At 36.0% G+C, this 27,551-nt stretch overlaps 1 protein-coding gene and 1 non-coding gene across 9 annotated transcripts in view; both read left to right on the top strand.

The window, feature by feature from the left end:
• The window catches only part of ITSN2 (intersectin 2), a 139,248-nt gene that overhangs the window by 52,405 nt on the left and 59,292 nt on the right, over positions 1–27,551 (top strand). For 5 of the 8 annotated variants that reach the window (XM_045549157.1, XM_045549155.1, XM_045549156.1 and 2 more), the window contains 12 exons: positions 57–153; positions 1,018–1,157; positions 5,498–5,561; positions 7,508–7,645; positions 8,098–8,183; positions 8,874–9,136; positions 10,281–10,430; positions 12,942–13,082; positions 14,420–14,507; positions 18,819–18,958; positions 20,016–20,096; positions 24,552–24,688. In XM_045549157.1, the coding sequence (XP_045405113.1) occupies positions 57–153; positions 1,018–1,157; positions 5,498–5,561; positions 7,508–7,645; positions 8,098–8,183; positions 8,874–9,136; positions 10,281–10,430; positions 12,942–13,082; positions 14,420–14,507; positions 18,819–18,958; positions 20,016–20,096; positions 24,552–24,688 (1,525 nt within the window). The remainder of the gene's footprint in view (positions 1–56; positions 154–1,017; positions 1,158–5,497; positions 5,562–7,507; positions 7,646–8,097; positions 8,184–8,873; positions 9,137–10,280; positions 10,431–12,941; positions 13,083–14,419; positions 14,508–18,818; positions 18,959–20,015; positions 20,097–24,551; positions 24,689–27,551) is intronic. The other 3 variants (XM_045549160.1, XM_045549159.1, XM_045549162.1) reach the window with 1 other exon arrangement.
• LOC123637644 lies at positions 26,223–26,361 on the top strand. The gene has a single exon (XR_006734995.1). It is a non-coding gene; the product is annotated as a small Cajal body-specific RNA 21 (non-coding RNA).

Below are 27,551 nucleotides of genomic sequence, written 5' to 3'. Positions count from 1 at the left end.
ATTACTTAGTGTGAGCCTTTTCCTTTTTCTTTTTCTTTTCTTTTTTTTTTTTTTAGCATTGCCTCATACATCATCTTACAGTCTGATGATGGGAGGATTTGGAGGTGCTAGTATACAGAAGGCCCAGTCTCTGATTGATTTAGGATCTAGCAGGTATGAATACTTAACACATAACTTTTCATGCTTTCAATAAGAAGTCTTTATTTAACAAATGACTTTTTTTTAAGCTCTGAACTTATCCAGGTTTTACTTTGTAATAGCTAAATCTAAGTACTTAACATAAATTTACTACTTAAAGCTCACATAAATAAATGTTTTATTTTTAGAATTATAAGATGTGGTATTTTACTTTTCAAAAAAATATTTCATGTAAACTAAAAATATTCTGCTGTATTTAGGTCAGTTTTTTTTGTCTAAAGCTTTGTACTTTTCCTTTTAAAAATGTATGTATTTCCCAGAATGTCTCATCATCATTGTACAAAGTTAATTTCTTTCTTGAGCAAATTCTGTTAATTGGATATCTTGTAAACTTTAGAAAGCACAAAAGCATCGATGTTCCTTCATCACTGTTCATATAAATCACTATTATATTCTTCAGAGCAGTGTACAAAGAGCATTAGCTTTGACCCAGAAGAACATTTGTATCCCAGCTTAAACACTCACTGATTTTGTGACCTTGATTTTTCTTAAAGCCATAGTTTACCCATCTGAAAGATGGGGACAGTAGTATCTTTTAAGTTTGTTGGAAGGATTAGAAACAATATTTTCAAAGGCAATACAATACAGGACTGGCACATCGTAGGTTCTTGATATACAGTGGTCCCATGGAGTTCTATACTTAATATGGTATTTATTTTACTAAGAATAATGACAATTGCTTAAATTTAAATATTTAAAAAATATAAAATGAAAAAACAATTACTATTATATAAGGTATGATTCTTAATGTCTTTTTCTTATAAAGCTTAAATGTATCTTATTTAATGACATAACAATTTTAAATAAATTTTTTTATAGCTCAACTTCCTCGACTGCTTCACTCTCAGGGAACTCACCCAAAACTGGGACCTCAGAGTGGGCGGTTCCTCAGCCTTCAAGATTAAAATATCGGCAAAAATTTAATAGTCTTGACAAAAGCATGAGTGGATACCTCTCAGGTAAGCGGCGTACAGTACATAAGAATGTGAGAGAGTTAAAGTCTTTTATATGAATGACCACTGAAGAACTTTTATTTGAATTTGGACTTTGTTGCTCATCTGATATTTTAACATACAAAAAATTTAGCAAGCATTCGATTAATACAAATACTATAAGTTGTGAAAGGATTCAAAGATAGATTCAACTTGATTACTTTCTTCAAAGTTCTTACAGTCAAGTTTGGCACATAGTTATACACTCAACTTTTTGGGAAAAGCCCTGTCCCTTGAGAAGATCAAATCTTATCCCCTAAGCTTTGCAGTGAGTGGAGAACCTCAAGTCACATGGGAGAGTGTGTGGAATTTAGCCTCAGTTTGCTTTGCCTGAGAATCCTCTTCTGCATTGGGCCTTTTCTCTGCTTGCCCTTACTAAAATGCCAGTGAGCACTGCTCACTGTTTAATGCTGTAACCCAAATGTAGCTGTAAGACTTGACTAGATCCCTGTAGAACATTGGAGTCCAGGCTAGAATGTTATTTAGACTTTACTAATTGAGGATAGGGGCTATAAACAGGGAAACAGGGAAATAGAGTTCCCACCTTTTAGCTTTCCCATTTCCTCTTCACTCAGCAAGAAATTATGATTTAGAACAGAGTAAAAAAAAGTGTTTAAAAATAATATAGTTTTATTCTGCTAGGGAACATAGAATGGGAGATACTAACACCAAAGAGGTAAGATAAAATATCTTATAGGAAGAAAGTATTTAAGCTCCATCATGCAAGAAATTGGACAGATTTGGACACACAGAGATTGAAGATGAGGGCATTTGAAAGGTGACAAATGAAAAAAGTACATAGCATATTTGGAGAATGAATAATAGTGTATGAAATAGGAATCTAGGGTCTATAGCCGTGGGGTAAAGAAGCAATAAGGCTTTGGAATTGACTGGACAAGCAAAAATATACAATATTTTCTTTAAAGATATATACCTGTGTGTTAAAAAACCTTTCTGAAAGCAGAGGAATTATGCACACAAAATTCAGGATGGTGCTTGCCTCTTGTAGGGGAGACGTTAAGATAAAGTCAGGGAACACAGATAGTTTCAAGGCAATCAGTAATGATCTAGTTTTTAAAAAAAAAAAAAATTTAAATATTTTTTTTTAAGAGACAGGGTCTTGCTCTTCACCCCGGGCTGGAGTGCAGTGTTGTGACCGTAGCTCACTGCAGCCTCAAACTCCTGGGTTCAAGTGATCCTCCTGTCTCAGCCTTCTAACTAGCTAGGACTACAGCGCATGCCACCATGACAAGCTAATTTTTAAAATTTTTTTGTAGAGATAGGGTTTCGCTCTGTTGGTCTTAAATTCCTGGCCTCAAGCGATCCTCCCACCTTGGCCTCCTAAAGTGCTGGAATTACAGGCATGAGCCACTGCACCTGGCCTGATCTATTTCTTAAGATGAGTGGTAGGTTCAAGGGTGACTGTTTTATTATTATACTTCATAACTTAAATATACACTTCAAATTTTTACATGTATCTAATATTACATAGCTAAGATTTTCCATAATTTTATCATGTAATGGAAAACAAGGCATATTGTATGTTTGAGTCACACTTTTTTTTTTAATATTTTAATGTCTCTGAAATTGGGATGTGTGCTACCATCAGTGGTAGCACTTTGTTATAGTTTTATTAGCAGTGTTTTTTCTTTCTTAGTGGTACATAAAATAATAATGTGTCTTATAAGTGATAGAATCTTAGATTTTGTGAAATATGGTATTGAAACATATTTGAGATTAATGTAAAGTTGTAATTCATATTGTTTGAAAAAATGAACTTCTTTGGATCCTATGTTTGGCATTAAAAAACTTTCTTGAGTGCTGTGGCACAAGCCTCTAGTCCCAGCTTCTTGGAAGGCTGAGATGGGAGGATCACTTGAGTTCAGGAGTTAAGAGTCCAGCCCAGACAACATAGGGAGACCCCATCACTTTAAAAAAAAGTTCTTTTTTCAATTTAACAAAAGTGAATTAAAACGTGTATAAAAGTGTTCACAGCCTAAATGTCCATCAACAGGAGAATGGATAAATAAATTATGGTATGTTTATATAAAAGAATATTGAAAGCAATAAAAATGAAAGAACTGCTGATACATACAGCAACATGGATGAATTTCACAGATATTATACTGAATGAAAGAACCCTAGCACAAATTAATAGTGATAGAAATCAGAATAGTGTAGTTACTCTATTGGGAAGAGGCCACGTGCAAACCTTCTGAGGAGCTGGCAACATTTCTGTATCTTGATATGGGTGTTGGGTGCCTGTGTGCACACCTGTGTAAAAGTTCTTAGGCAGAACACTTAGGATTAGTATACTTCATGTATGTACTGTAAACATAACAATGTAAACAGAGGTGATTTTGTTTTGGGGTATGAAGGGCGTTGAATGAGAACCAGTTGTGAGCAAATGGCAAAGGATTCCTAATGTTACTTTACCTGTATGTGCCACACTGTTTGAAGGTTGTGTATTGTGTTGTTTTCAGAGAATGTTGTTATTCTGAGACCTACAAGGGTAAAGCTATATATCGGTAGGTAAGGGCAAAGAGTAGTTATTGCTAATGCCCTGAAACTGAGCATGAACCCCAAATATATGAACATGGGGCTGAACTGGACTTACATGTTTATGCTTTGTTCAGTGAATGTAGCATTTGGTGGTCTATTTTTTTTTTTTGTTCCTCCTCTTCCCCCTAAACCCATAATCTTTTATTTATTTCGATTAGTTCATTGACTCAGGTATTTCCCAAGTCACATATCTTCTGGGCACTCTTCTTAAGCACTGGAATACAGAGAGGAAGAAGATATGCTTCATACCATTGAAGAGCCCATAGTATATAGTTCACATAATCACAGTATTGGATTAGTTGTTTAAAAGTGCTGTGATTAATATAGATGAGAAAGTGACTAACTCTGAGGATACAAGAGAGAAGGTTTCACAGGAGATAACATTTGAGCTGGATCTTAGAGGATAAATAAACTGCCAGGTAGAGAATGGGGGCACTGGCATTCTAGGCAGAGGATACTGGGTATCCAAAGGTTTGGCAGACTAAGAATGTACATGTTCAAATGAGCTTTTCTTAGTACAGTAGTCTGCTGGCTCTCAGTGGCACTTTGTATTATTAATATTTTGCCTGCACACATGTAAAGCCCTCCACCAGTATGCTTTAACCATTAATATTCTTTCTTTCTCCTGTTGCCTAATGCCGAGGGATCGTCTTTTCACTCATCTTTGTTCAAGAACTGAAATACTAGTTTTAAACCTTTTTTCAGGTTTGAAATAGCCTTTCATTTCTCTTTATCAGAAGAATCCTCCTTTTAATACAAAGACCTTTTCAAATCTCACTTCCTGTGTAAAATCATTGGTAGGGTGAGGCTATGAGATATTTCCAGTATTTTTCTTTATGTGATTTCTATTAAATGGCCAGATAAAAAAAATAAAATGAAAAGGGTTTAAAAGTTATGTAATATAGGCCGGGCGCGGTGGCTCACGCCTGTAATCCTAGCCCTCTGGGAGGCCGAGGCGGGTGGATCGCTCGAGATCAGGAGTTCGAGACCAGCCTGAGCGAGACCCCGTCTCTACTAAAAATAGAAATAAAAATTATCTGGACAACTAAAATATATATATAGAAAAAATTAGCCGGGCATGGTGGCGCATGCCTGTAGTGCCAGCTACTCGGGAGGCTGAGGCAGTAGGATTGCTTAAGCCCAGGAGTTTGAGATTGCTGTGAGCTAGGCTGACGCCACGGCACTCACTCTAGCCCGGGAAACAAAGTGAGATTTTGTCTCCAAAAAAAAAAAAGTTATGTAATATAAGCATTCAACTGCATGGTTGCTCATACTGTTGCTGAGGAAAAGGTAGCAGATGTAATTTCTTGCATGCAGAGTTGTGTTTGAATGGGCCTTGGCTCAGGCTGAACCCAGAGTAGGGGCTGACCCTTCTGATACCCACGGCTCAGTCACCTAGGAGTGGGAGGTGTGGCACCTGATGGGAGTGCAAGAAGGCCTGAGAGTTTGTCCTCTAATACTCTGTATGCCTGTTGTCTCCTTCCTGTGTCAGCCACTCATGTGTTCTATTATCTTGCTGAAAAGACATGGGGGAGCACTTGATTTCACTAATTCTAAAGTTTAAATTCTTTGGGGCAGGGATTAGTTTAATTACTACTGAATGTCAGTACCTAACATGTGGTAAAAAATGTTTTAATGTTAAAACAGGATAACAACAATGTTATTTTATAGGTATAGCTATTTAGGTTTGCATGACTTTAAAGAGGCTAAATAATTTTTCTTTATGGTTTTCCCCACTCAATTAGGTTTTCAAGCTAGAAACGCCCTTCTTCAGTCAAATCTTTCTCAAACTCAGCTAGCTACTATTTGGTGAGTTTATCCATTAATTATGAATTTTAACTATACATCCTCTATTATATAAGAAAGATACGGTTTCTGGCCGGGCGCAGTGGCTCACGCCTGTAATCCTAGCACTCTGGGAGGCCAAGGCGGGCAGATCGTTTGAGCTCAGGAGTTCGAAACCAGCCTGAGCCAAGAGCGAGACCCCATCTCTACTAAAAAATAGAAAGAAATTAGCTGGACAACTGAAAATACATAGAAAAAATTAGCCGGGCATGGTGGCTCATGCCTGTAGTCCCAGCTACTGGGGAGGCTAAGGCAGAAGGATTGCTTGAGCCCAAGAGTTTGAGGTTGCTGTGAGCTAGGCTGATGCCATGGCATTCTAGCCAGGGTGACAGAGCGGGACTCTGCCTCAAAAAAAATTAAATAAATAAATAAATAAAAAAGATACAGTTTCTGTAAAAGTTTGTGACTCAAAGATACTCCATAAAAATAGCCATTTTGTTAACCTTGAAAGCAAATATAACTGTGTAAAGCATAGTTGTACACACTTAGGCTACACTAAACTTGTAAAAAAAATTTTTCTTTAATAATAAATTAACCTGAGTTTACTGTAACTTTTAAAATTTTTTTTAAAGCTTTTTGACTCTTAGCTTAAAACACATTGTACAGCAGTACAAGGATATTTTCTTTCTTTATATCCTTATTCTATATTTTTTCTATTTTTAAAATTTATTATTTTTTTACTTCTTAAACTTTTTGTTTAAAACTAAGACACAAACATACACATTAGCCTAGGCCTGCACAGGGTCAAGATCATCAGTATCACTGTGTTCCACCTCCACATCTTGCCCCACAAGAAGGTTTTCAGGGGCATTAACATGCGTGGAGCTGTCGTGTGCTATGATAATAATGCCTTCTTCTACAATACCTCCTAGAGGACCCACCTGAAGCTGTTTTACAGTTAACTTTTTTTTCATAAGTAGAAGGAGTATACACTCTAACAATAAAAAGTATAATATAGTAAATCCATAAACCAGCAACATAGCTATTCATTTTTATTGTCAAGTATTATGTACTGCACATAATTGTATGTGCTATACTTTTACACAATTGGCAGTGTAGTAGATTTGTATACACCAGCATCACCACAAACATAAAAATAATGTTTTGTGTTATGACAGCTACCATGGCACTAGACAATAGGAATTTTTTAGCTCCGTTATAATCTTATGGGACCACCATCATATATGTGGTCCACTGAAACATCATTATGTGGTGTATGACTGTATTTTGTAAGTAAAACTTTTGTGTGCTTTCACCTAATGCCTTCTATAGAGGATCGGAGAATATCTCATTTTTAATATATAGATAAATGTGATTTGATAGATGAATTAACCATGAAATAAGATAAGCCACTTTCTCAGAAGGGATATTTTCCTTTCTTTTTCAAAGTTTCTTCCCTCTCTTTTGTGTTATAAAAATTAAGGGTAAAAATTAACTCACTATTAAATTTAAATATGTATACATTTACATTTCACCAAAATAAGTTTATCCAACAGTTTTAGCATCATTTTTCTTCTTTTAAAAATAAGAAATTGGGCTGGTTGTAGTGGCTCACGCATGTAATCCTAGTACTCTGGGAGGCCGAGGTGGGAGGATCACTTGAGGTCGGGAGTTTGAGACCAGCCTGAGCGAGAGCGAGACTCCATCTCTGCTAAAAGTAGAAAAATTAGCCGGGTGTCATGGCACACGCCTGTAGTCCCAGCTACTTGGGAGGCTGAAGCAGGAGGATCGCTTGAGCCCAGGAGTTTGAGGTTGCGATGAGCTAGGCTGACGCCACTGCCCTCTAGCCTGGGTAACAGAGTGAGAGTCTGTCTCCTAAAAAAAAAAAAAAAAATTAAGAAAATAAGAAATTGAACTCTTCAGACAATATTTTACTCTTTCTAAGTTGTGAATTTTAACATTTTCTTTAGGACTCTGGCTGACATTGATGGTGATGGACAGCTAAAAGCAGAAGAGTTTATCCTTGCAATGCACCTCACTGACATGGCCAAAGCTGGACAGCCATTACCGCTGACTTTACCTCCTGAACTTGTCCCTCCATCTTTTAGGTGAGTGCCTCTGGGGGTGAAGAGTTGTGGTTTTGATAGCTTGGCAGATATGATTTTCCTTTAGGATTTACTGAGGCCTGTGCTCTAGTTTAGAAGTGAGTTAAATATTTGTACTGTCATTTGATTTTAGTATTCAATGAGTTACATGAAAGGAATATACTAGAAGTAGGTGTATTTTCACCATGTTATGATTAAGGAAACTTATGACTAAAGAGATTAAGAAAAATTTGCCCAAGAATAACAATTAGCAGAACCATGATTTGAATCCATTTCTGGCTTGAATATTCATATACTGTTGTATATTGTAACTGCAGACCATACTTTGTTTTAAATATCTTTAATACCATATTCTCACTATTAAATTACTTTAATCATTGCTAGTCTGCATTTTAGACTGAAAATTTTCATACTGTATGATGCTAAATTTGTGTGTTGTATGATGTTTGTTTTAGAGCAGGAAAGCAAATTGATTCCATTAATGGAACTCTGCCTTCATATCAGAAAATGCAAGAAGAGGAACCTCAGAAGAAATTACCAGGTAGCATCAAGTGTCTAAGTTATATCTAAGTCTTCAATTTTGCCTTTGAATGTAACTGAATATTTAGAATTTTTACATTCTTAAGATTTTATATGCTATAGGAAAAAACAGTTTGATGGATGGGATGGGTTTTGACATCAATGATAGTCAAAACGAGAGGAAGAGTATGAAGGAAGAAGAGACAAAGTGTGTATTTGACAGGCTTGTAGACATCCAGGTTGAAGTATTTCTCCTACTTTAGGTGGAATCATTCAAGCAAGATTTGTGATGATATTTTTAGCTTTAAAAAAGTTTAAATATTGGTTGAAAAAGTACATTTGTAGCTGTTTTAACATATTAAAAAATAAATGATATTTATCAAATAAAACAAATGTATAGCTACACAGCTTTGGTTGTCCTTACAGAAAACTCTGAGACAAAAGTTGAAATCAAGTATTTTTATTGGCAAGGATACTAAAATTATTTCTCTCTTGGGTGCATTCAAACTTATAAATTTGGTTTTCTAGAAATGAATATTCTTAGAAGAAAGTAAATATTTTCCTGTTTATGTTTGAGTTAAAATTATCCTTAGGAGAAATATCCAAATAGTAATAGCACTCAAATGATCACAAGACATAAGTATGCTGAAACTAGCTTACAGGTTCTGTAGGCTCTTAATGTGTGAGAATGCTTACAATATACTTTATTTAGTTACTTTTGAGGACAAGCGGAAAGCCAACTATGAGCGAGGGAACATGGAACTGGAGAAGCGACGCCAGGCCTTGATGGAGCAGCAGCAGAGGGAGGCAGAACGCAAAGCCCAGAAAGAAAAGGAAGAGTGGGAACGAAAACAGAGAGAATTACAAGAACAAGAATGGAAGAAACAGCTTGAATTAGAAAAACGCTTGGAGAAACAGAGGGAATTGGAGCGACAGCGAGAGGAAGAAAGGAGAAAAGAGATAGAAAGACGAGAGGTTATTTTTAAGTTGTTTTATTTCCTAAGAAAACCATTAGATTTAATAAGTGACTATTTCATTTGATAAAAAATGCTTATTTTTGAATTTTTATTGTGCCTTTTCCTCTGCATCATTTCATTCTTTCTTATCCTACACAAACCTGAGTCTTCTTTCCCTTGAAGAGAGAAAGAGGGTCCTTGGATATAAGAGATTTTCAGGGCTGATAAGTGGTAGAGAAAGCATCTCTGCAGGGGATATCTCAATCAAAGGAAGATTGACTGCAAAGCAACATGGAGTGAGGAGTGAAGGCTGAGCAAGGCATTAAACAAAAGCAAGCTTAGGATCAAGATTAAGAGTCTAAGGAACTGGAAAGTCAGAAAGATTGGAGCAGGGAGTTGAAAGTCTAGAGAGGAATCAAGAGGATGGTCTTGCACAGATCCTTGGGATAGTGTTGTGTAAGTGGGGTCCCTAGGAGGATTGGCTGCGTTTTAAAGGGCCAGGGATGGAGTATTGCACTGAAATAATGTAAATATAATTTTTTCTTCTTTGATACAAGAACAGAGGTATAATTGTTCCTGTTAACATTTATATTTATGAAGTAATCCTTTTGCTTATTAAGAGGAAAGCGGCTGTAACAAAAGGATGTTCTTGTGAAGAAATCAGAAAGTCTGATGGATGAAGCCACTTTTGTAGAAGTCTTTAGACCCATTGATAAAACTAGATTTGCACAGCTACCTTAGGCACTATAGCCACTAAGTGCTAAATGCTGCCTCATCTTTATTTTTGTCTTCCCACCAGTTTTTGAATGATGCAATTTTTTTTTTTTTTTAAGAGAAGAGGTCTCACTCTGTTGCCCAGCTGGAGTGCAGTGCTATCATAGCTCACTGCAGCCTCCGAATTCCTGGGCTCAAGCAGTCCTCCTCCTTCAGCCTCCTGAATAGTTGAGACTACAAGCATGTATCACCGTGTCTCGCTAATTTTTAAAAACTTTTTTTAGAGACAGGGTCTTGCTGTGTTGTCCAAGCTGGTCTGGAACTCCTGGTCTCAAATGATGCTCCCACCTCAGCCTCCTGAGTCACTGTTATTACAGATGTGAACCATCATGTCTGGCATTGATGTAAAAATTTTAATGTAAAAATTAACTTTAATTCATTATTTGCAGGCAGCAAAACAGGAACTTGAACGCCAACGTCGCTTAGAATGGGAAAGAATTCGTCGTCAGGAACTTCTCAATCAAAAGAATAGAGAACAAGAAGAAATTGTCAGGTTAAATTCTAAAAAGAAGAGTCTTCATCTTGAGTTGGAAGCACTGGTATGGCTAAAATTTAAGTGAAATTTATCTGAATGATGCTAAAGTTACCTGTTGAAAATGTAGTTGTCTTTTTAAATCACATGAATAAGTTATGTTTTAATATTAGATTGTCATATTTTCATATATGCCTTTAATGGGCTGGACAAAAGGGTTTACTGAAAAAAGGATAGTCTCAAAATTCTGAGAATTATGTTGCAGTCTCAGTTCACATGCTAATGAACAATGTACTCTTGGGCAAGACGTTTCCCTTCTTTATGCCTTACTTTGCCCATGTATAAAATAAAGGGTTGTGCTAGTTCAAGTAGTTTTCAGTTTTCAAGTTGATCTCAAGAAGATGCTCTGCAGAGAGGACTAACAAGGGCAGGAGACTCAAAGCCTGAGCAGCAGAGCGGTGTTATTCTCTCCCCGACTCTTCCCACACTTCACAACAGAGAAACTCCACATTCATCTGCTTTATTTTTATTGGGGTTTTATTTTAGATTTGCTTGGAAAAGAAGAATTCTGTTAAAAAGAAAACATATTTAAAACTGTCGACCTACATGATCTCTTACAATTACTTCCAGTTCTACAGGACTATAGTTCTTAGCCAGTATTGGCCATTGTACTTACCTGTTTTTATATATCAGCTAGTAGAAGGTCAAGTTGTTAAAAGACTTTATTTGCAATGCAAAATGAGACGATATGAAAGGTCTGGTACTATTCTACCTTAGAATCCCATAAGGCTGACCTGATAGTATGGCAAGGTTTTGCAAAAATGAGTGTCTAGCCATGTGGTAGAGCCAAATTTAGATCTTATAGGTTGGTCTGAGTGCAGTGGTGTTTACAATTAATTGATCACAACCGATTACAGATTCCTTTGTTCCTTCTCCACTCCCTCTGCTTCACTTGACCAGCCTTAAAAAAAAATTTAAAGTAAAAAAAGATCTTGTATAACTGTACTCTTAACATTTTACTTGGTTGATGATTTGATTTACATTAAAAATTGATTTTTTAAAATAAAATTAGCCTAATATTATATCTTTAGTCAGAAAGGTACTATTTTATGCCTTCAAGTGGATAGATATACACCACAGTTATTAATCATGCCATAGTGCTGCAAAATAGGCCTAAAAGCCTTTAACTTCTCTGTGCTACTTGGCTATCTGTCTGAACCACCATCTTGACTGTATGTAATAAGAGGAGACCTTAAGATTGATTGTTTTTCCCTCAGGAACTGGGGCAACACACCAAGCACAGTAACATAGGGTAATGTGCAGAGTTTGGAAAGGTCTAGAGCCTATACCTATGTATGTCGAATATAATAATGTGAGCTTCAGGATGGACACAGCTTGTTCCTTTTAGCATATATTTTCAAATATGAAACATACTCTTTAGTAAAACTTTTATTATCAGCGATTTTTACCCAGGGATCTCATTTCTCCTCACCCTACTGCATTAGTTTGCAAGGGCTACTGTAACAAAATATGACAGACTAGGTGGCTTATACAACAGAAATTTATTATCTCACAGTCCTGGAGGCTAGAAGTCCAAGATCAAGATGCCACAGGTTTGGTTTCTTGTGTGGTCTCTCTCCATGGCTTGCAGATGGCCACCTACCCTTCTCGAGCCCCATTAAAAATGTCTGTTTTCTGGGTTTTTTTCTTCCTTGGAAGAAGAAGAGGAAGAAAGGGTACTTCTTGCTTACAAAAAGGAGTATTAGTATAGAAGAGAATTGTTGCCAAAAAGGTCCTCCTGGACACTATTTAATTAGAAGAAATTAGATGGCAATATTGAAGGTAGAAGCTCAGGGAAGGTAATGCTAAACTCACATGCAAACATTTATTCTTCATTATTTTGAGATTGTCTCTGATATTAATATTAAAAATTAATGCCTAAATGCTGAATTCAGAAAAAAATTCAGTATGTTATGTTTTTGCCTTCTCATCTTAACATATGGGCTCTTGCATTCTCAGAATGATGTGTTTCCTGCTAATATCTTGAGTTAACAGATACAACTCTAAATCATATTCCACTTGGTTTTATTCTTTCTTTCTTTATTTATTTTTTTTTTGAGACAAGGTCTCACTCTGTTGCCCAGGCTAGAGTGCCGTGGCATCAGCCTAGATCACAGCAACCTCAGACTCCTGAGCTTAAGCAGTCCTTCTGCCTCAGCCTCCCGAGTAGCTGGGACTACAGGCATGTGCCACCATGCCTGGCTAATTTTTTCTATATATTTTTAGTTGTCCAGCTAATTTCTTTCTATTTTTTTAGTAGAGATGGGGTCTCGCTCTTGCTCAGGCTGGTCTTGAACTCCTGAGCTCAAATGATCCTCCCGCCTCGGCCTTCCAGAGTGCTAGGATTATAGGCGTGAGCCACTGCGCCCGGCCTCCACTTGGTTTTAGACATTTATTTTAGACTGAGTATGAATGATAAATGACATTTAAAAATTTAGCTAAATAAAAATATTATGCTCCTGGTAAACATTTCCAGTAGCATTTTATGTTGCCATATATTTATATGATCTTCCTATAGAATGGCAAACAGCAGCAGATCTCAGGCAGACTTCAAGATGTCCGACTGAGAAAGCAAACTCAAAAGACTGAGCTGGAAGTTCTGGATAAGCAATGTGACCTGGAAATTATGGAAATCAAGCAACTTCAACAGGAACTTCAGGTAAGTCTTTTGCTGCTAAATTGTCTTCAAAGATGTGTGGTTATTAACAGTTTCACTTTTGGGGTCATGAACCCCTTTGAGTACCTGATAGACGTGTGATCTAAATACACACAATCTTGTATATAATATCAGGAAGCCATAGACCTCTTAAAACTCTGTTAGGCATTTGGTTAAGTTCTGCTTAATATTTTTACATAAATGGACATTTATCATTTTGAGTTTTAACTCTTTAATAAAAAATATGTTTATATATTTGTTTTAGTTAATTCCTTCTGTTATAACAAAATACCTTAGGTTGGGTAATTTATAAGCAACAGAATTTATTGCTAACATTTCTGGAGACTGGGAAGTCCAAGATCAAGGTGCCAGCAGATTCAGTTTCTGGTTGAGGGCTTGTTCTTTGCTTCAGAAATGGCACCTTCTTGCTGCATCTTCCTGTGGCAGAAAGGGCAAGGCAGCTCTCTTCAACCTCTTTTAAAGGTCAATAATTCCATTCATGAGGGCAAATCCCTCATGATTTAATCACGTCCTAAAGCCCTACCTCTTAATAACATTGGTGGTTAGGTTCCAACATATGAATTTTGAGGCAACACCAACATTCAGGCCATAAAATACATTAAAATAAAGTTATTACTACTAATTTTAGGAAATATTAACTTAAAGTTATTCTTTTCAGAATTGTGGTGAAAATGTTGACTATGTCCCTCAGGGACCTGGTAATTCTCTTCTATATTTCTGCAGTAGAGTCTGGCTCAATTATTATTGTTTGTAGAATAGGAGCTCTGGAAGCATCATGCATCTCTAGAATCTTCCTATCCATTTTCTCTTATGGTACAGACTGGCAGTTAATCAGTCTTTTCACTTTGTCACAACAGATGATAGACTAAAGCCAAAAACATTTCCTGTCTAATTTAAACTTGCTTCCCTAGTTATCCCTGAGTTTTTAGTTCCTCTTTGATATGCACATATTCATCCTGGAGTATCATGGCCTGCTTATACACACCTTCTAGTGCAGGTACCTGTTAGCCTTTGCCCACTGTCATTCACCAGTACACTGAAAATTGTCAGCTTCTAGACATACCCCATTTACAAAGGCTTTCTTCACTGCTTTTTAATTTCAGCCAGTCATTTGAAATAGATTTATGTTTCAATATTTGTTTTTGAAATCGTGCATAATCCCATCCTAGTTGATTTATACATTGTAAGCGGTTTACAGCTACATATTATTTCCATACTAAGTTTTAAAAGTGATTAAATCCTGTTTTAAAGTTTTAAAAAAATTCTTGGACAGTATTACAGAATTTTAATCAGGCACTATTTTTTTTTCTCATTGTAAGGAATATCAAAATAAGCTTATCTATCTGGTACCTGAGAAGCAATTATTAAATGAAAGAATTAAAAACATGCAGCTCAATAACACACCTGGTAAGTCTGTAAGGTTTATTTTGTCTCTTATGTTCTTTTCTGAATGACTGTATGTATTCTGTTACTTCTTAAAAATAGTATTATTCTAAGTAACATTTTTGTACCTGTAAGTTAAAAATTTCAAACTAATGTGAAAAATATCCCAGATGATAGAGCATTTTTAGTGATAAAAAGTAAATAAAAATAAAATAAGTAATAATTGTAGTATGCCTTCTATAAATCTTGATATTTTTATTTATATAATTCAAATAATCAAATGTTAGACTACAATTAAATAAGATCTAAATTTGGCTCTAACACAAGACTACATGTTGACAAAACCCTACACTCATTGTAAAGAACTGTTTGGAAGGTGATTTTACTATGAGGCCATGCCCGAGATTTTAGGGTGATAACATACAGCAATGACAAGACTAGATGACAGGATGGTGTGCCCCTCCCAGGCCCTTTATATCATCTAACTCTGTGATTTATACAAGGAATTTTACCAGCTTGGTTCTATGACATCTATGGAACAAAATATTCCAAAATAATTTATGGGATTGTAACACTTTTTGGGGTTCAGGTCCCAATAAGAAAACTAAAAAAAAATCTCTATATTGAATACCATGCCAGTAACAACATAGCAGAAAAAAGGTTTATTTAAAGAAAAGTAAATCTGCAAATATTATGTTAGAATTAGCTAATTAAAGTATCCTAATTGTCACCTATTGAGTATCTGTCAGTCTTTCCATGCCAGGGCTCTTTATTACACTTTTGGCCATTTAGGAGGTCTAGTAAATAGTGTCCTTCTTTGCCCAAATTCTGAACAAATTGAGAAATAAGGCAAAGGAGCAAGACAGATGAGAGACCAAAATACCACCTCATTATTGATAAAGCTGATATTAAACAGCATAGTTTGTCTGAGAGTGGTATAGCTGCACCTATAAAACACTGGATGCGTGAAAAAATTAGCATGTAGGTTTCCTGTGGGCATTTTAGTCTCCACAAAGCAAGGGGTAGAAAGGTTCTAAGCTGTGCAGGCCTAAGTCCTTATCTGACCTCACCAGTTAGTGAAAGGGTGGAAAGAAGCTGGGATTATTAGGCTAATGGGCCCTTCATATGAAAGAAATATCAGAAATAAAGAAGTTCTCCCTTGTGAACTATTCTTACTGTGTCTACTGCCTTCCATTGATGTGGTCTGTCCATGTCTCTGCTCAGTCTGTCTTGTACCTGATTCTTTCTTTTCAAAGTGTATTAACCTCCACTCCACCACTGTGGAGGCATTCCAGAGGGAGAATGAGCCATCTCTCCTGATATGTGCAGTGGCATTATCACTGTCATCACTGATGTTGTTGTTGCTATTTAAATTGTAAATGGAATGCAGAATATGTCTTATTGGGGACCCAGTAGAGCTACTCTTTCTATGTGGAATGTGATCCAGTTGAGCTGTTATTTAATTTATTTATTTAGCCATAGTCCAATTCAAAATAGGAAGCTTTTGTTTGGGATTTGAAAAGTACCCTGTATCCCTTAGATTGCTCTCTCCCTAACAATTACCATTTAATATTACCAACCATGTGCCAAGCACAATGCTAGGAAGTTTTCGTGTATTATGTTCTTTAATCTTTACAACAACCCCATGATATAGTTGTTATTCCCATTGTTCAGCTCAGGAAAACTGAGGCTCAGAGACATAAGTAGTTACCCAAGATGGTATAATGGTAGTATTCAAATTCATGTCCATCTGACTCTAAAGTCCACCGTACTACCATGTTTCTTTATCTTCCAGTTTCCCAACACAGTGCTCTTATATATAATTGAATGTGGTATTAAAACATGCATTATTAGTGATGTTCATTGTTATGAAGAAAGAAGAAATATACAAATATAAAACTTTACTGATAGACTTAAAAGATTTCTGAATAAACGGAGACATTTTACATATCTGAATGAACTAGCTTAATACTGTACTATATGCATCAATACTTTGTTAGCTATCTCCTAATTCATCCACGTATTCAGTTCTTTTCAGGTTTCCTTAAATGAAACTTGGCAAGATAATTGACAAATTCACCTAGAAAAGAAAATGTACAAGATTAGGCAAGCCTTGAAAAAGAAAAGCTTTGGTAGAAGGAGGAGACTAGCCCTGTCAGACATCAAAACATAAGACATGAAAATTATAGTACCTAAAATAATGTGTTAATGATCAGAAACAGAAAAACAGAACAATGGAACTGAAGAGGGAGTCTAGAAAAAGGCCTATGTATATATCGCAATTTAGGATAACGTAAAGTTGGCTTTTAACATCAGTGGGCTAAGGATGGCCTTTCAATAAGTGATTCATTTGATTATCTGAAAGGGGTGCAGGGAAGCTCTTTCTCTCTCTCTGTACAGAAATAAATTCTGGTTAAAATAAGAGAGTAGGCCAGGCGTGGTGGCTCACGCCTGTCATCCTAGCACTCAAGGAAGCCAAGGTGGGGGGATTGCCTGAGCTCAGGAGTTTGAGACCAACTTGAGCAAGAATGAGACCCCATCTGTACCAAAAATAGAAAACAAATTAGCTGGGCATGGTGGCACTCAGGAGGCTGAGGCAGGAAGATCGCTTGAGCCTAGGAGTTTGAGGTTGCAGTGAGCTATGATGATGCCACTGCTCTTTACCCGGGGCTACAGAGCAAGACTCTATCTCAAAAAAAAAAAAAAAAAAAAAAAAAAGGATTAAAGATCATTCATAAGGTATGAAGCCATAAAACTCCTAGAAGAAAACATAGGAAAATCCTCCTTTACATTGACCCTAGCAATGATATTTTGGATAGTACATGAAAAGCCTTTGGATATCACACCAAAGGAAACAAAATAAAAATAAGTGGGACAACATCAAACTAAAAAGCTTCTGCACAGCAAACGAAACAGCCAACAAAATAAAAAGGCAAACTATAGAATGGGAGAAGATATTTGTGAACTGTATATCTGATAAGGGGCTAATATTCAGCATATATAAGAAACTCATACAACTCAATACCCAAAAAAACCAAGTAACCCATTATCAATATTAATTAATTTGCTAAGAGAGTAGATTTTAGATGTTCTTACAACAAAAAGAAAAGGCAACTGTGAGATAATGGATATGTTAATTTGCTTGACTGGAGTAATCATTTGACTATAAATATATATATTAAAATAGCATGTCATGTACCTTAAATGTAGATAATAAAAAAACAAAGATGTTGTACGTATTTTTTTACAGAGCAATTCTTTCACCTCCTAGCTTTATAAAGTATTTGCATATGTGCATTAAAATGTGTGTATAAGGATATTTATTGCAGCATTTCTAGGTAATGATGGAAAATTAGAAACAACCTAAATGCCAATCAAAAAGGGAATGGTTACATAAATTATAGAATAGCCATAATATAGACTACCATGAAACAGTTTAAAAGGATGAACTAGATCTATATATCCTGATTGATAAAATGTTATTAAATTTAAAACAAGTCACAGAGCAATGTAAACAATATGATCCTATTATTAAACCCCATGGAAATAAAAATTGAATATTCACATATCTAAATGTAAATGCCTAAAAGGAGAATAGGCTGGGGGTTGAGATGAAGGAGGGCTTTTTAATTTTTTACTCTATATGCTTCATTTTATTTAAATTTTGTACTTGATTTCTATACTTTAAATAACTAATAAAGCTTAAAATATGTATTTAGACAGTAATATTTCTATTTTAATTTATTATAATCTGCATTGTATATTTCCATCTGGTTTCTCCATCTCTGCATGAATATGTCAAAATATATAAAATGAAGCCTGTTCTTATTTCCTAAAACAATGTTACTAAATAATCCAGTTAGTAATATTTATTGAGTCCTTGCTGTAAATATTTCCCTATTCTTGGGAGCACTAAGAAGAAACTACTTTAACAGTAGTTTCTATTAATTATTTACTATGGGCCAGACTCTACTAATGGCTTTATATCCATCACCTCATTTAACGAGGTAGGTGGTATGATGCCCATTGTATAGAGAGAGGAAGAACCTGAGGATCAGATTGGTGAAGTGCCTTACCCAAAGTGGAACTTCACTTCAAGTCCTGGTACTTTGAATGTTGAACCAATGCTTATAATCATTTCCTCTGAGACTCTTCGCAGGATATGATCTGGGAAAAGGAAATAACCACTGAGTTTTATGTTTTCTTCTAATCCACATTATGTGTGTACATCCTTTGTATTTCTCAAGTTACACCAGTTAGACCAGGCAGCAAATGACAATGGTAATGACACAAGAACTGCTACCAAATGTAAACTGTCTTGCGTTTATTTTTCAGATTCAGGAATCAGTTTACTTCATAAAAAATCATTAGAAAAGGAAGAATTATGCCAAAGACTTAAAGAACAGTTAGATGCTCTTGAAAAAGAAACTGCATCGAAGCTGTCAGAAATGGATTCTTTTAACAATCAACTAAAGGTATTTACCTTTGATTATGTTCGTTTTTAGGTAGCTGCCTTCTTATCCTCTTTATTTTGATTTAATAGAATGAATAACCAAAGCTATTATCGTTATATGTATTACATTTTCATAATTTCTTTTATAATTTCAACTATACCAGAATTTCAGGATTATTTTTAATGTTCTCTATAAATGTTATAAACATTGTGCTATGTAACTAAACATAGCATTTGCCACAGTTTCTAGTTTTTGATGACTGTGCTATTTTTATTGACATCTATACATTTCAAGAGTAATCCCTTAGTATTACGGAACCAATCTCAGCCAACATGATCTTAGTCAATATTTTAAAACTGGAAATAAGGAAAATTTAAAATAGTTCAGGTGATGGAGGCTCTTTTAACACACTAAGTTCTTCTTTTGTTTTAGTTACAATGTAATTTAATTAAACTTTTTGACATAATGTAATAATCAGTGAAATCCAAAGCATGATCTGGCACTACAAACTTTGCATGAAAAGTGAGTTTATGATTCATTGTTTGCTGCAGTGGCAAAGCAGGTGTCCAAAACATATACTGTGTGCTTATCATTCTGTTCACTATTAGTTGTATGCTGAAGCCAAACCTATGAAAGAAGATAATAAATCTAAAAACCAGACTAATGGCATGTAATTCAAATTTGGGAATATTCCTTTGCTAACTGAACATAAAGTTTTCAGAGCATAACATGTTTTCTGTAAGAAATAAACCTTTTCATAAAGCTTTTCTTTAAGAAAGCTATCTCTTCATATTGCTTTTATCTTGCTGACTGACTTAGAATAACATTAATGTCAACTATAGAGTAAACAGCATAATAAAGAAAGGATACCGTGGTGGCTTCAGGTAAAGAGGAGAAATTTGAGGTGAATAATGTTAATGATACACTTTACACAGCATATATTCTTTAGAAAAAAAAATTAAAACCAAATCATTTGTGACTGATGGTAAGACAAGCCAGCGAACTTATCTTCCCTATATTATTTCTTTTCAACATCTGTACATAGTTTAATTGGCTTTTTATCTGCCTTATCTTACAGTGTGGGAATATGGATGACTCAGTTCTTCAGTGCCTTTTGTCTCTGCTAAGCTGTCTCAACAACCTCTTCCTCTTACTTAAGGTTATTTTCTAATACCTAGCTTCTTTTCTTTGAGTTACTTTACTGTTTTTTGTTTTAACTAGACTATTCTTTGCCTTTATCTGAGTATCTTTGTTTGAAATAACATATACAATATAGACCTTTTTTCTTTCTGCTTGCTTGAATATCCTTCTGCTGTCTAACTGCCTGTTTGAGTCTAATGCCAGAAATTAGTAAGGTTGCCCACAGTAACTTTTCTCATGAGGAGCCCAAGATACTTAGAAATATTACCTGATTCCCTTACAACATCCCTGTGACTGGGTTAACTGATGGGATGATTACTAATTCAAGTCAAAGGAAAACTAAGAGAATTTGAGGTTAAATCACCCATATCACTAAAAATCATTGTTAAAATAAAACATACTTTCTGAAATCAAGTGCAAGGTTATGTCATGTGTATACCAGGCTGCTTCCTAATACTGATAATAAGAAAAATTTTAAAGAACCTATAATGCAGGGGCAGCTTTAGTTAGGTCTAGTTACCAGGCCTCGTATTTAAATGTACTTTTATTTCAGATAAAAATGTTTAAATTACATGTATAAATAAATAGCTCCCTTTGCCATGTATAGCACACAGTATTTAAAATACTCATTAAATTCCTATGTTAATATAGTTTAAAGAAAGGTGCTTTACATTTACCACTTGCTGACCCTAATAGATTTTGACCGCACATTCTGGTAGGTACTAAAATGGGTGGCAGTAGGACAGTTGCATATGTATTCCACAGTGAAGACAGGAACATAGGTGAGCTCATTTTGTTACCTAAGGAAAGGTAGAGCAAATTGAAAAGATGGCAGCAGCAGGGTTCCCACGTATTAGCTTTATGGTTGTGACATGAATGGCCAGATTATCTGGTTTTAGAACTTTTGTTACAGATTGCACAGAACCTTAAACCTAAATTTCTTCCTCAAGAAATGAGGTTCAATGATGATTTGTGGACTATACTTACTCACATAGGCTGACTCTTTCAGTTAGCATTTGATTCTCCACAGGCCAGCAGATTATTCTTATCCCTTCTTTTACTTTCTTCCTTCTGCTTCCTGCCTGCTAGGCTTTCACTGCTTATTCATACTTTAATCAGAGGCAATTTAGGAAACTAAAGGGTTATGAGATCTATACTGTCAAGAGTGGTCAGGAGACTGACTGCAATGTCACAGAAAGCAAGAAAAGAAGCCTTCTGTAGTCATCATTGTAAAATGATACAGAGTGATCAGTTAACAGAGTATTAAAAAATATTTATTGAATTTGTCAACAAGGAGACCTTTGAAGACCTTGCTAAAAGTGTCATTCAGTGGAGTGATAAAAAGAAGGTGAATTGCAGTGGATCAGGAATGAATGGGAGTTGAGGAGGGGTTAAGTGAGTGTGAACAACTCTTAGGAGAACAGTGAAAAGAGAGCCCGGGGATCAAAGGAAAAACTTATTTTTGGTTTAAGAAAGACTTGAAGGAGACATCTCTAAAGAGAGATGAAAGGGGGGGAGGAAACAGATTGAGATTGAATATATAAAATAATTTAGGGAGCAGAGTCTTTGGGGAAGCAGATTAAGATAGAATGGAGAGCGTAGATGAAAGGATTACATAAAAAGATTACCTCTAGTGTAACATTGGGAAAAGATGGATGTGAATGCAGTTAAATTTGTTGGTGGAAAGTAGAAAGTTGACAGCTTCAAGACTTAAAATCAGAAGCAAATTGGACCATTACAAGGAATCTTCCCAGGTAGTTGAGGCCATGGAATAACTCAATGGAGTCCAGAAGAAAGGGGGTACAGATACAGAAAGTTTTACTGATTTTGGAGATGGAAAAACGAGGCTGATGGCTTAATAAGGCAGTTTTATAGCTGGTAGTGAGGAGAATATATGGAAGATTAGGAAGTTTCAGGAGAGAAGTAGGCATGAAACAGACAAGTCATTGGGGGATGTGGGAAGTATAAACTTAGTAGAGGAAAGCAGTAGGTGTGCTGAGCAATGTTGAATACCTGTTTGAAATTGGAGGTCATGAATTTAAATTGAAAACAGTATGACCTGATTGTATGTTTTTTCTCCACCAGTGTTCAGCTGCTTAGGTGTAAGCACAGAGAATGCTGACAAAATAGGTTCATGGCTTCATACGGTTTTGGAGTTTTAATAGACATGGGCAAAGAGAATGGGACAAATGAGTTATAGATCTTGACACAAGAATTGTGATAAACTCTGAAATATGAGCTAGAGTGAACAGATGTAAAGAGAGGAAGGGGTGCTGATAAAGAGAATTGTGGAATCAACAGAATTGGTCTTAGTGGGGTTGAAAACCTAATGAAATGGATGTACCAGGTATAAGAATAATTCTTCTTTTCAGTAGAATTTAGAGAAAGGATGGGCTGGGCGCAGTGGCTTATGCCTGTAATCCTAGTGCTCTGGGAGGCCAAGGTGGGAGGATTGCTTGAGCTCAGGAGTTTGAGAACAGCCTGAGCAAGAGTGAGACCCATCTCTACTAAAAATAGAAAAAAAAAAAAAAACAACAACAACAAATTAGCTGGGCAATGAAAAATAGAAAAAGTTAGCCAGGCATGATAGCTCATGCCTGTAGTCCCAGCTGCTAAGCCAGGAGGATCTGTTGAGCCAAGGAGTTTGACGTTGCTGTGAGCTAGGCTGACACCACAGCACTCTAGCCTGTACAACAGAGTGAGATTCTGTCTCAAAAAAAAAAAAAATAGAAGAAAGGTGCAACAAGTAAAACCATAGAAACTGAGAGCTGTGGGAAATTTGCTATGAATGCAGTATTTGCATTATTATTGGCTTAAGTTGCAAGTATTTTTCTTACTCAGACATCTTGGACATAGTCTCTGGACACCACACTAGACTCAGATCAGATCTGCCATTTCAATCAAGTTAAAAGGGTTTACCTATAAAATAGTTCATTTCTGAAAAGAAATGGAGTTTGGTTTGGTATTGGTTTGGAGTTTTGTCATTGTGTGTGGGTAGATACAAAAAAACATTTTTAACCAAAACATTCTACCCAAATATTGTTTAGCTCCCACCTTTGCCATAAAATTTATTTTGATTACTTTAGTTGTTTTTTTTTTCCCCCTCTCTCTTCTTTCCTCCAGTCTCTTTACTCTCTTGTTTAGGATTCTGTAGATTCCAAATGAAAGAAATCCGGTTTAAGATAGTTAAGCTAAAGAGTCGTTATTGGAAGAATACTAGGACCACTGACTGAGTCGGTGGAAGAGCTGCTGGACAGGGGCAGTTCCTAGGACACTGACCCATGAAATTGAACATTCAGTTCCCACAGTACCCCCTCTCTCCACCTTAATCTCTTCTCTTCTCTTTTTTCTGAGTTGATTTTATTCCTACCAGTCATGGTATCACTTGGTTGTGAGGCACCTCCAGGTTTGCCTTATCCCAGGAAGGAGCTCAGAGAAGAAAAATTTCTTTCTCACTTCTTCACTATATCTAAATCCCAAGGGAAAGATTCTGGCCCAGCTTGGATCATGTTTATGTCCTTTGAAGCAATCATTCTGAGCAGGGAGTTGAGGTGCTGTGATTGTTTAGGCTGAGAGTAAGTGAGTGCTCCTGGGTGGGAATGGGAGAAACAGAGTTTGACAGAGCCATCAAAACCCCATGGGGGTGGGGGAGAAGGTGGAGAGATCAGTTTCCCAGAAGGAAGGAAGGATGCTGTTAGAAGAAGGGGAAAAGAAAATGCTGAACAGATAATCACAAGTTTCTGCTATGGCACTTATCTGTGTCCCACATTTTGGTACTTTTCTCTGTGTTGAGATTATGGACTCTTTGAAGACTTGTAGATGTAGACTTGGGAGTCAGACAGCCTTGAATTGGAGTCCCTTTGAATCCTTTGTAGTACTTTGCACACAACTAGATGCTTAATAAGCAATTATTTATTTCCACTTCTGTTTGTAATACTTTTCATTATTTTGGCTCATTCTAGTCATGGTTTTAGGCAAACATTATCATTTCTATTTTTAGTTGTGAACTAAATTATTTAATGATTGTTTCTGTGTTTAGTTCAAGATCTTTTTGGGCACAAGTTATTGGTAGCTTGGTTAAACTACATATCTCAAAAACATGGCTGAATGAAATTCCTCTTCAAATATTATAACAAGCCAATTGTTCCCCTGTATTTTTAATGGATTGCTTTTTTATTGAAAATGGTACACCAAATCAAAGAATTGACTCGTTAAAAATTCTGTGTTCCTTAGAAACTAATTGATGCTAAAGTAGATGATTTTGATGTGTATTTGTCTCAGTGGCTAACTGGCTTTAATATTTATTGAATTCAAGATTTTTTTTATTATCTAGATTTTTTTTTAAACTTCAAATCTTTTAAATTTAGTTTAACTTGCTTCAAGAGTTTTGTCTTTTAATGCAAATGCCACATGAATACATAAGACAAAAATATTTAAGTCATTCATGTATTGATTGTTTTCATTTTCTCCTTAGGAACTGAGAGAAAGCTATAATACACAACAGTTAGCCCTTGAACAACTTCATAAGATCAAACGTGACAAATTGAAGGAAATTGAAAGAAAAAGATTAGAGCTAATCCAGAAAAAGAAACTAGAAGATGAGGCTGCAAGGTAATATAGCTGATAAATTTATTATACTATATTGCTGTTAGAATTCTAATTTTGTTGCCCATATCTTTAGTTTAACTGTGACAACGTAAGTAGAATAAAAGGATTATCCTAGGGTGCTAATCAGATTCCAGATTTTATAAGTTAAATCCTCCTTTTAGGGACTGAGTTTGCAGTAACCAATTTTATGTTCCATTAGTGAAAAATGCAGACTTTGGAGTTAGACCTGTTTTAGAATTCTTGATCTGCCACTTACTATCTGGATGACCTTGGTTTAGTCATTTTACCTTTCTGAACCTCATTTTCTCCATCTGAAAAAAGAGACATTAATGCATATCTCATAGGTAATTGTCAATATGAAGTAAATTAATGTGGCTAAAGAGCCAACCATAATTTCTTGTATGTAGTAAGCACTCATTAATTCTGTCTCTCCGTAATAAATCTGACACTGTTTCCTGAAAGACCATAAAAACCAAATACTTAATTTTATAAAGTAATACTGAGTGTAGAGTGCCATGTTAATGTAATTCTGTTTATACCATTGAGGTATATTAATTGCCTTCATTTATGGCAAGAAGTAAAACAGTTGTGGTATCTGAAGCCTACAACCATTCATTTAGAGACTTTGCATGATTTTTTTATGTCATAAAGATTCTTTTTCTAATACATTCCTCTGTTTCTTCCAATTTCTGTAGTATCAGAAATTAGTATAATTACTTAACAAATATTGATAGGCCAATATTTCTTGCCCTTGGTAAAGAGTAATGTTCATGAAAGAACTAATAATTACTAGGAAGGCAAAAAAGATACATTACCATTTAGCAGGCTTCTATTCTAAATGGCTTCAAAATAGCCACTTCCAACACATTTTTGTTGAGTGGCTGTTGTCATCTGTGATGCCAGTAGACTCTGGATTGCTCCTTGCCTCCTGATTCCTCATAATTCTAATAGGTGAGTCAGACAGTTCAACAAATAGCTGTAATAGCGTTTACTCCAAGACCACTATTTTTGTGGACTCTAACAAGAAATAATGTAGAAATAGAGACAGTAGAGTTCAAACAAAGTAGGCTTTTGTTTGCCACTTAACTTGTGCCACTTAACATTGCACAAGAGAACTGTGCAGTGGTTACATAGCTAGTCCCTGTATCAGAGTTTTCTGATATATCATGCAATTAACTTGATACCTCTTCATCTTGCTCACAATTCCCTTCAGTCTAACAGATTGTATTAGTAATACACATTTCATTTCACTCATCATTCTTGCACATTATCTTAGTAGATAGAGAGGAGGTATCAAAGAGAACAGAAGTATATGTAGGATCTAATCAGCCCAGAGCTGGGTCTTAGTACCACATCTTGGTTTGCTTGGCCATTTGCCCAAGTATGTTCCCTTCTTCTCCCAAGCTATTGATAATAGTTTTCCCATTGCAGGGAAAACCATTCTCTTTGCCTGTTGTCCAGCTCCTGAGGCATCTCCTCACACTGGACCCATTACTCAGCCACTAATTAATTCACATAAGAAAGTTTACCAGAATTCTGGCTCAGTTTCCTGGGGGTGTGCTCAGCTTACTCCACCTCCCCTCATTGGAGTCTAGAGTAGAGGGGCCAGGTATCCTCCCGCATGGGAGAGGCATTTAAATAAGGAGCCTCCCCTGGGCTGTTCTAGCCTTACATTTACATGGCTGTAATAACCTGGCCAAAGGAGAAGCTAGTGGAAAGTGTGAAGAGCTGGAAAGAAAGAAAGGAAGGAAGAAAGGAAGGAAGGGAGGGAGGGAAAAAAAAGAAAGAAAGGAGGAAGGAAGGGAGAGAAAGGAAAGGAGAAGAAAGGAAAGAAAGAGAGAGAGAGAGAAAGAGAAAGACAGACAGGAGAGAAGAGAAAAAGAAAGAAAAGAAAAGAGAGTCCAATGAACTCTCCAGTCTTTTTTTTGTCTCACTAAATATGTGCTAAGTACTCTGGTAATGGTGTTTATAGTGCTATGGGAATTCAAATGAGTCCTAGGCTTGGGAGAGTGTCAGGGAACATTGCAGAGGAACAGAAAAAGGGAATATTAGTTGAAATTGAGTGAGGATGCAAGCAAAGCATTGTCCTCAAAGAAGAACCAGATCTCAGTTATGGAAAGCTGCTGGAGGAAGCATTCTTTGATGTGATAGAGGACGTAGAAGGGTTTGGAAAGGGCTAGAAGGAAGCTAGTAATGGGAGAAGGAACCAGAAGTATGAAGTGTAAAACAATTTGGGGATGAGGAGAAAGGACTGGTGACTGAGGGCCTACAGTTTTTTTAATTATACAGGATTTCTAAATTCTTCCAGCAATTAAGGAATAGAAATATGGAATTAATCCAAGACTCACAGTTTGGTGGAATATAAATGCTCCCAGATCACAGGGATGTATCCAGCCACAACCTCCACTGTTCCTGAAAGTGCTGAGGCTTGGAGAAAGTGCTAAATTTACTGGTGGCAGCTCTGCCTCTGAGTAAGGTCATAAAAATACATGCAAGGGAGAGCTGTAAAGTACGTTAGTTCTAATACTAAAATAATTAAGTCTGATCACAGCTCATCTTGACTGGCTAGAAACCAAACTGTAGCTGCAACAAATGTCATAGAAACATTTATAAAGGCTTGGACATATAAAAGGAGAAATGCTCTATTATCTAAGCAAATGAAAAAAGACTTTGAAGTGATAATATAAAAAGTAGGTAATCTTTCCAGAAGCACTTCCAATTTTCACAGCAATGACTGAATCTCAAAAACAGAGATTAGATGGGATAGTGGGAATAAAAGCTGGAAGGCAGTCCTTGTGAACAATGTGGAGAAAAGGGAAGGAAATTTAGATACAATTTTTAGATTTGTTTGCTGAATGGTTCAATT

Source organism: Lemur catta, chromosome 4 (assembly GCF_020740605.2).
Source record: "Lemur catta isolate mLemCat1 chromosome 4, mLemCat1.pri, whole genome shotgun sequence".
NCBI classification, from domain to species: Eukaryota; Metazoa; Chordata; class Mammalia; order Primates; family Lemuridae; genus Lemur; species Lemur catta.
This window is presented reverse-complemented; position numbering and strand designations above follow the sequence as displayed.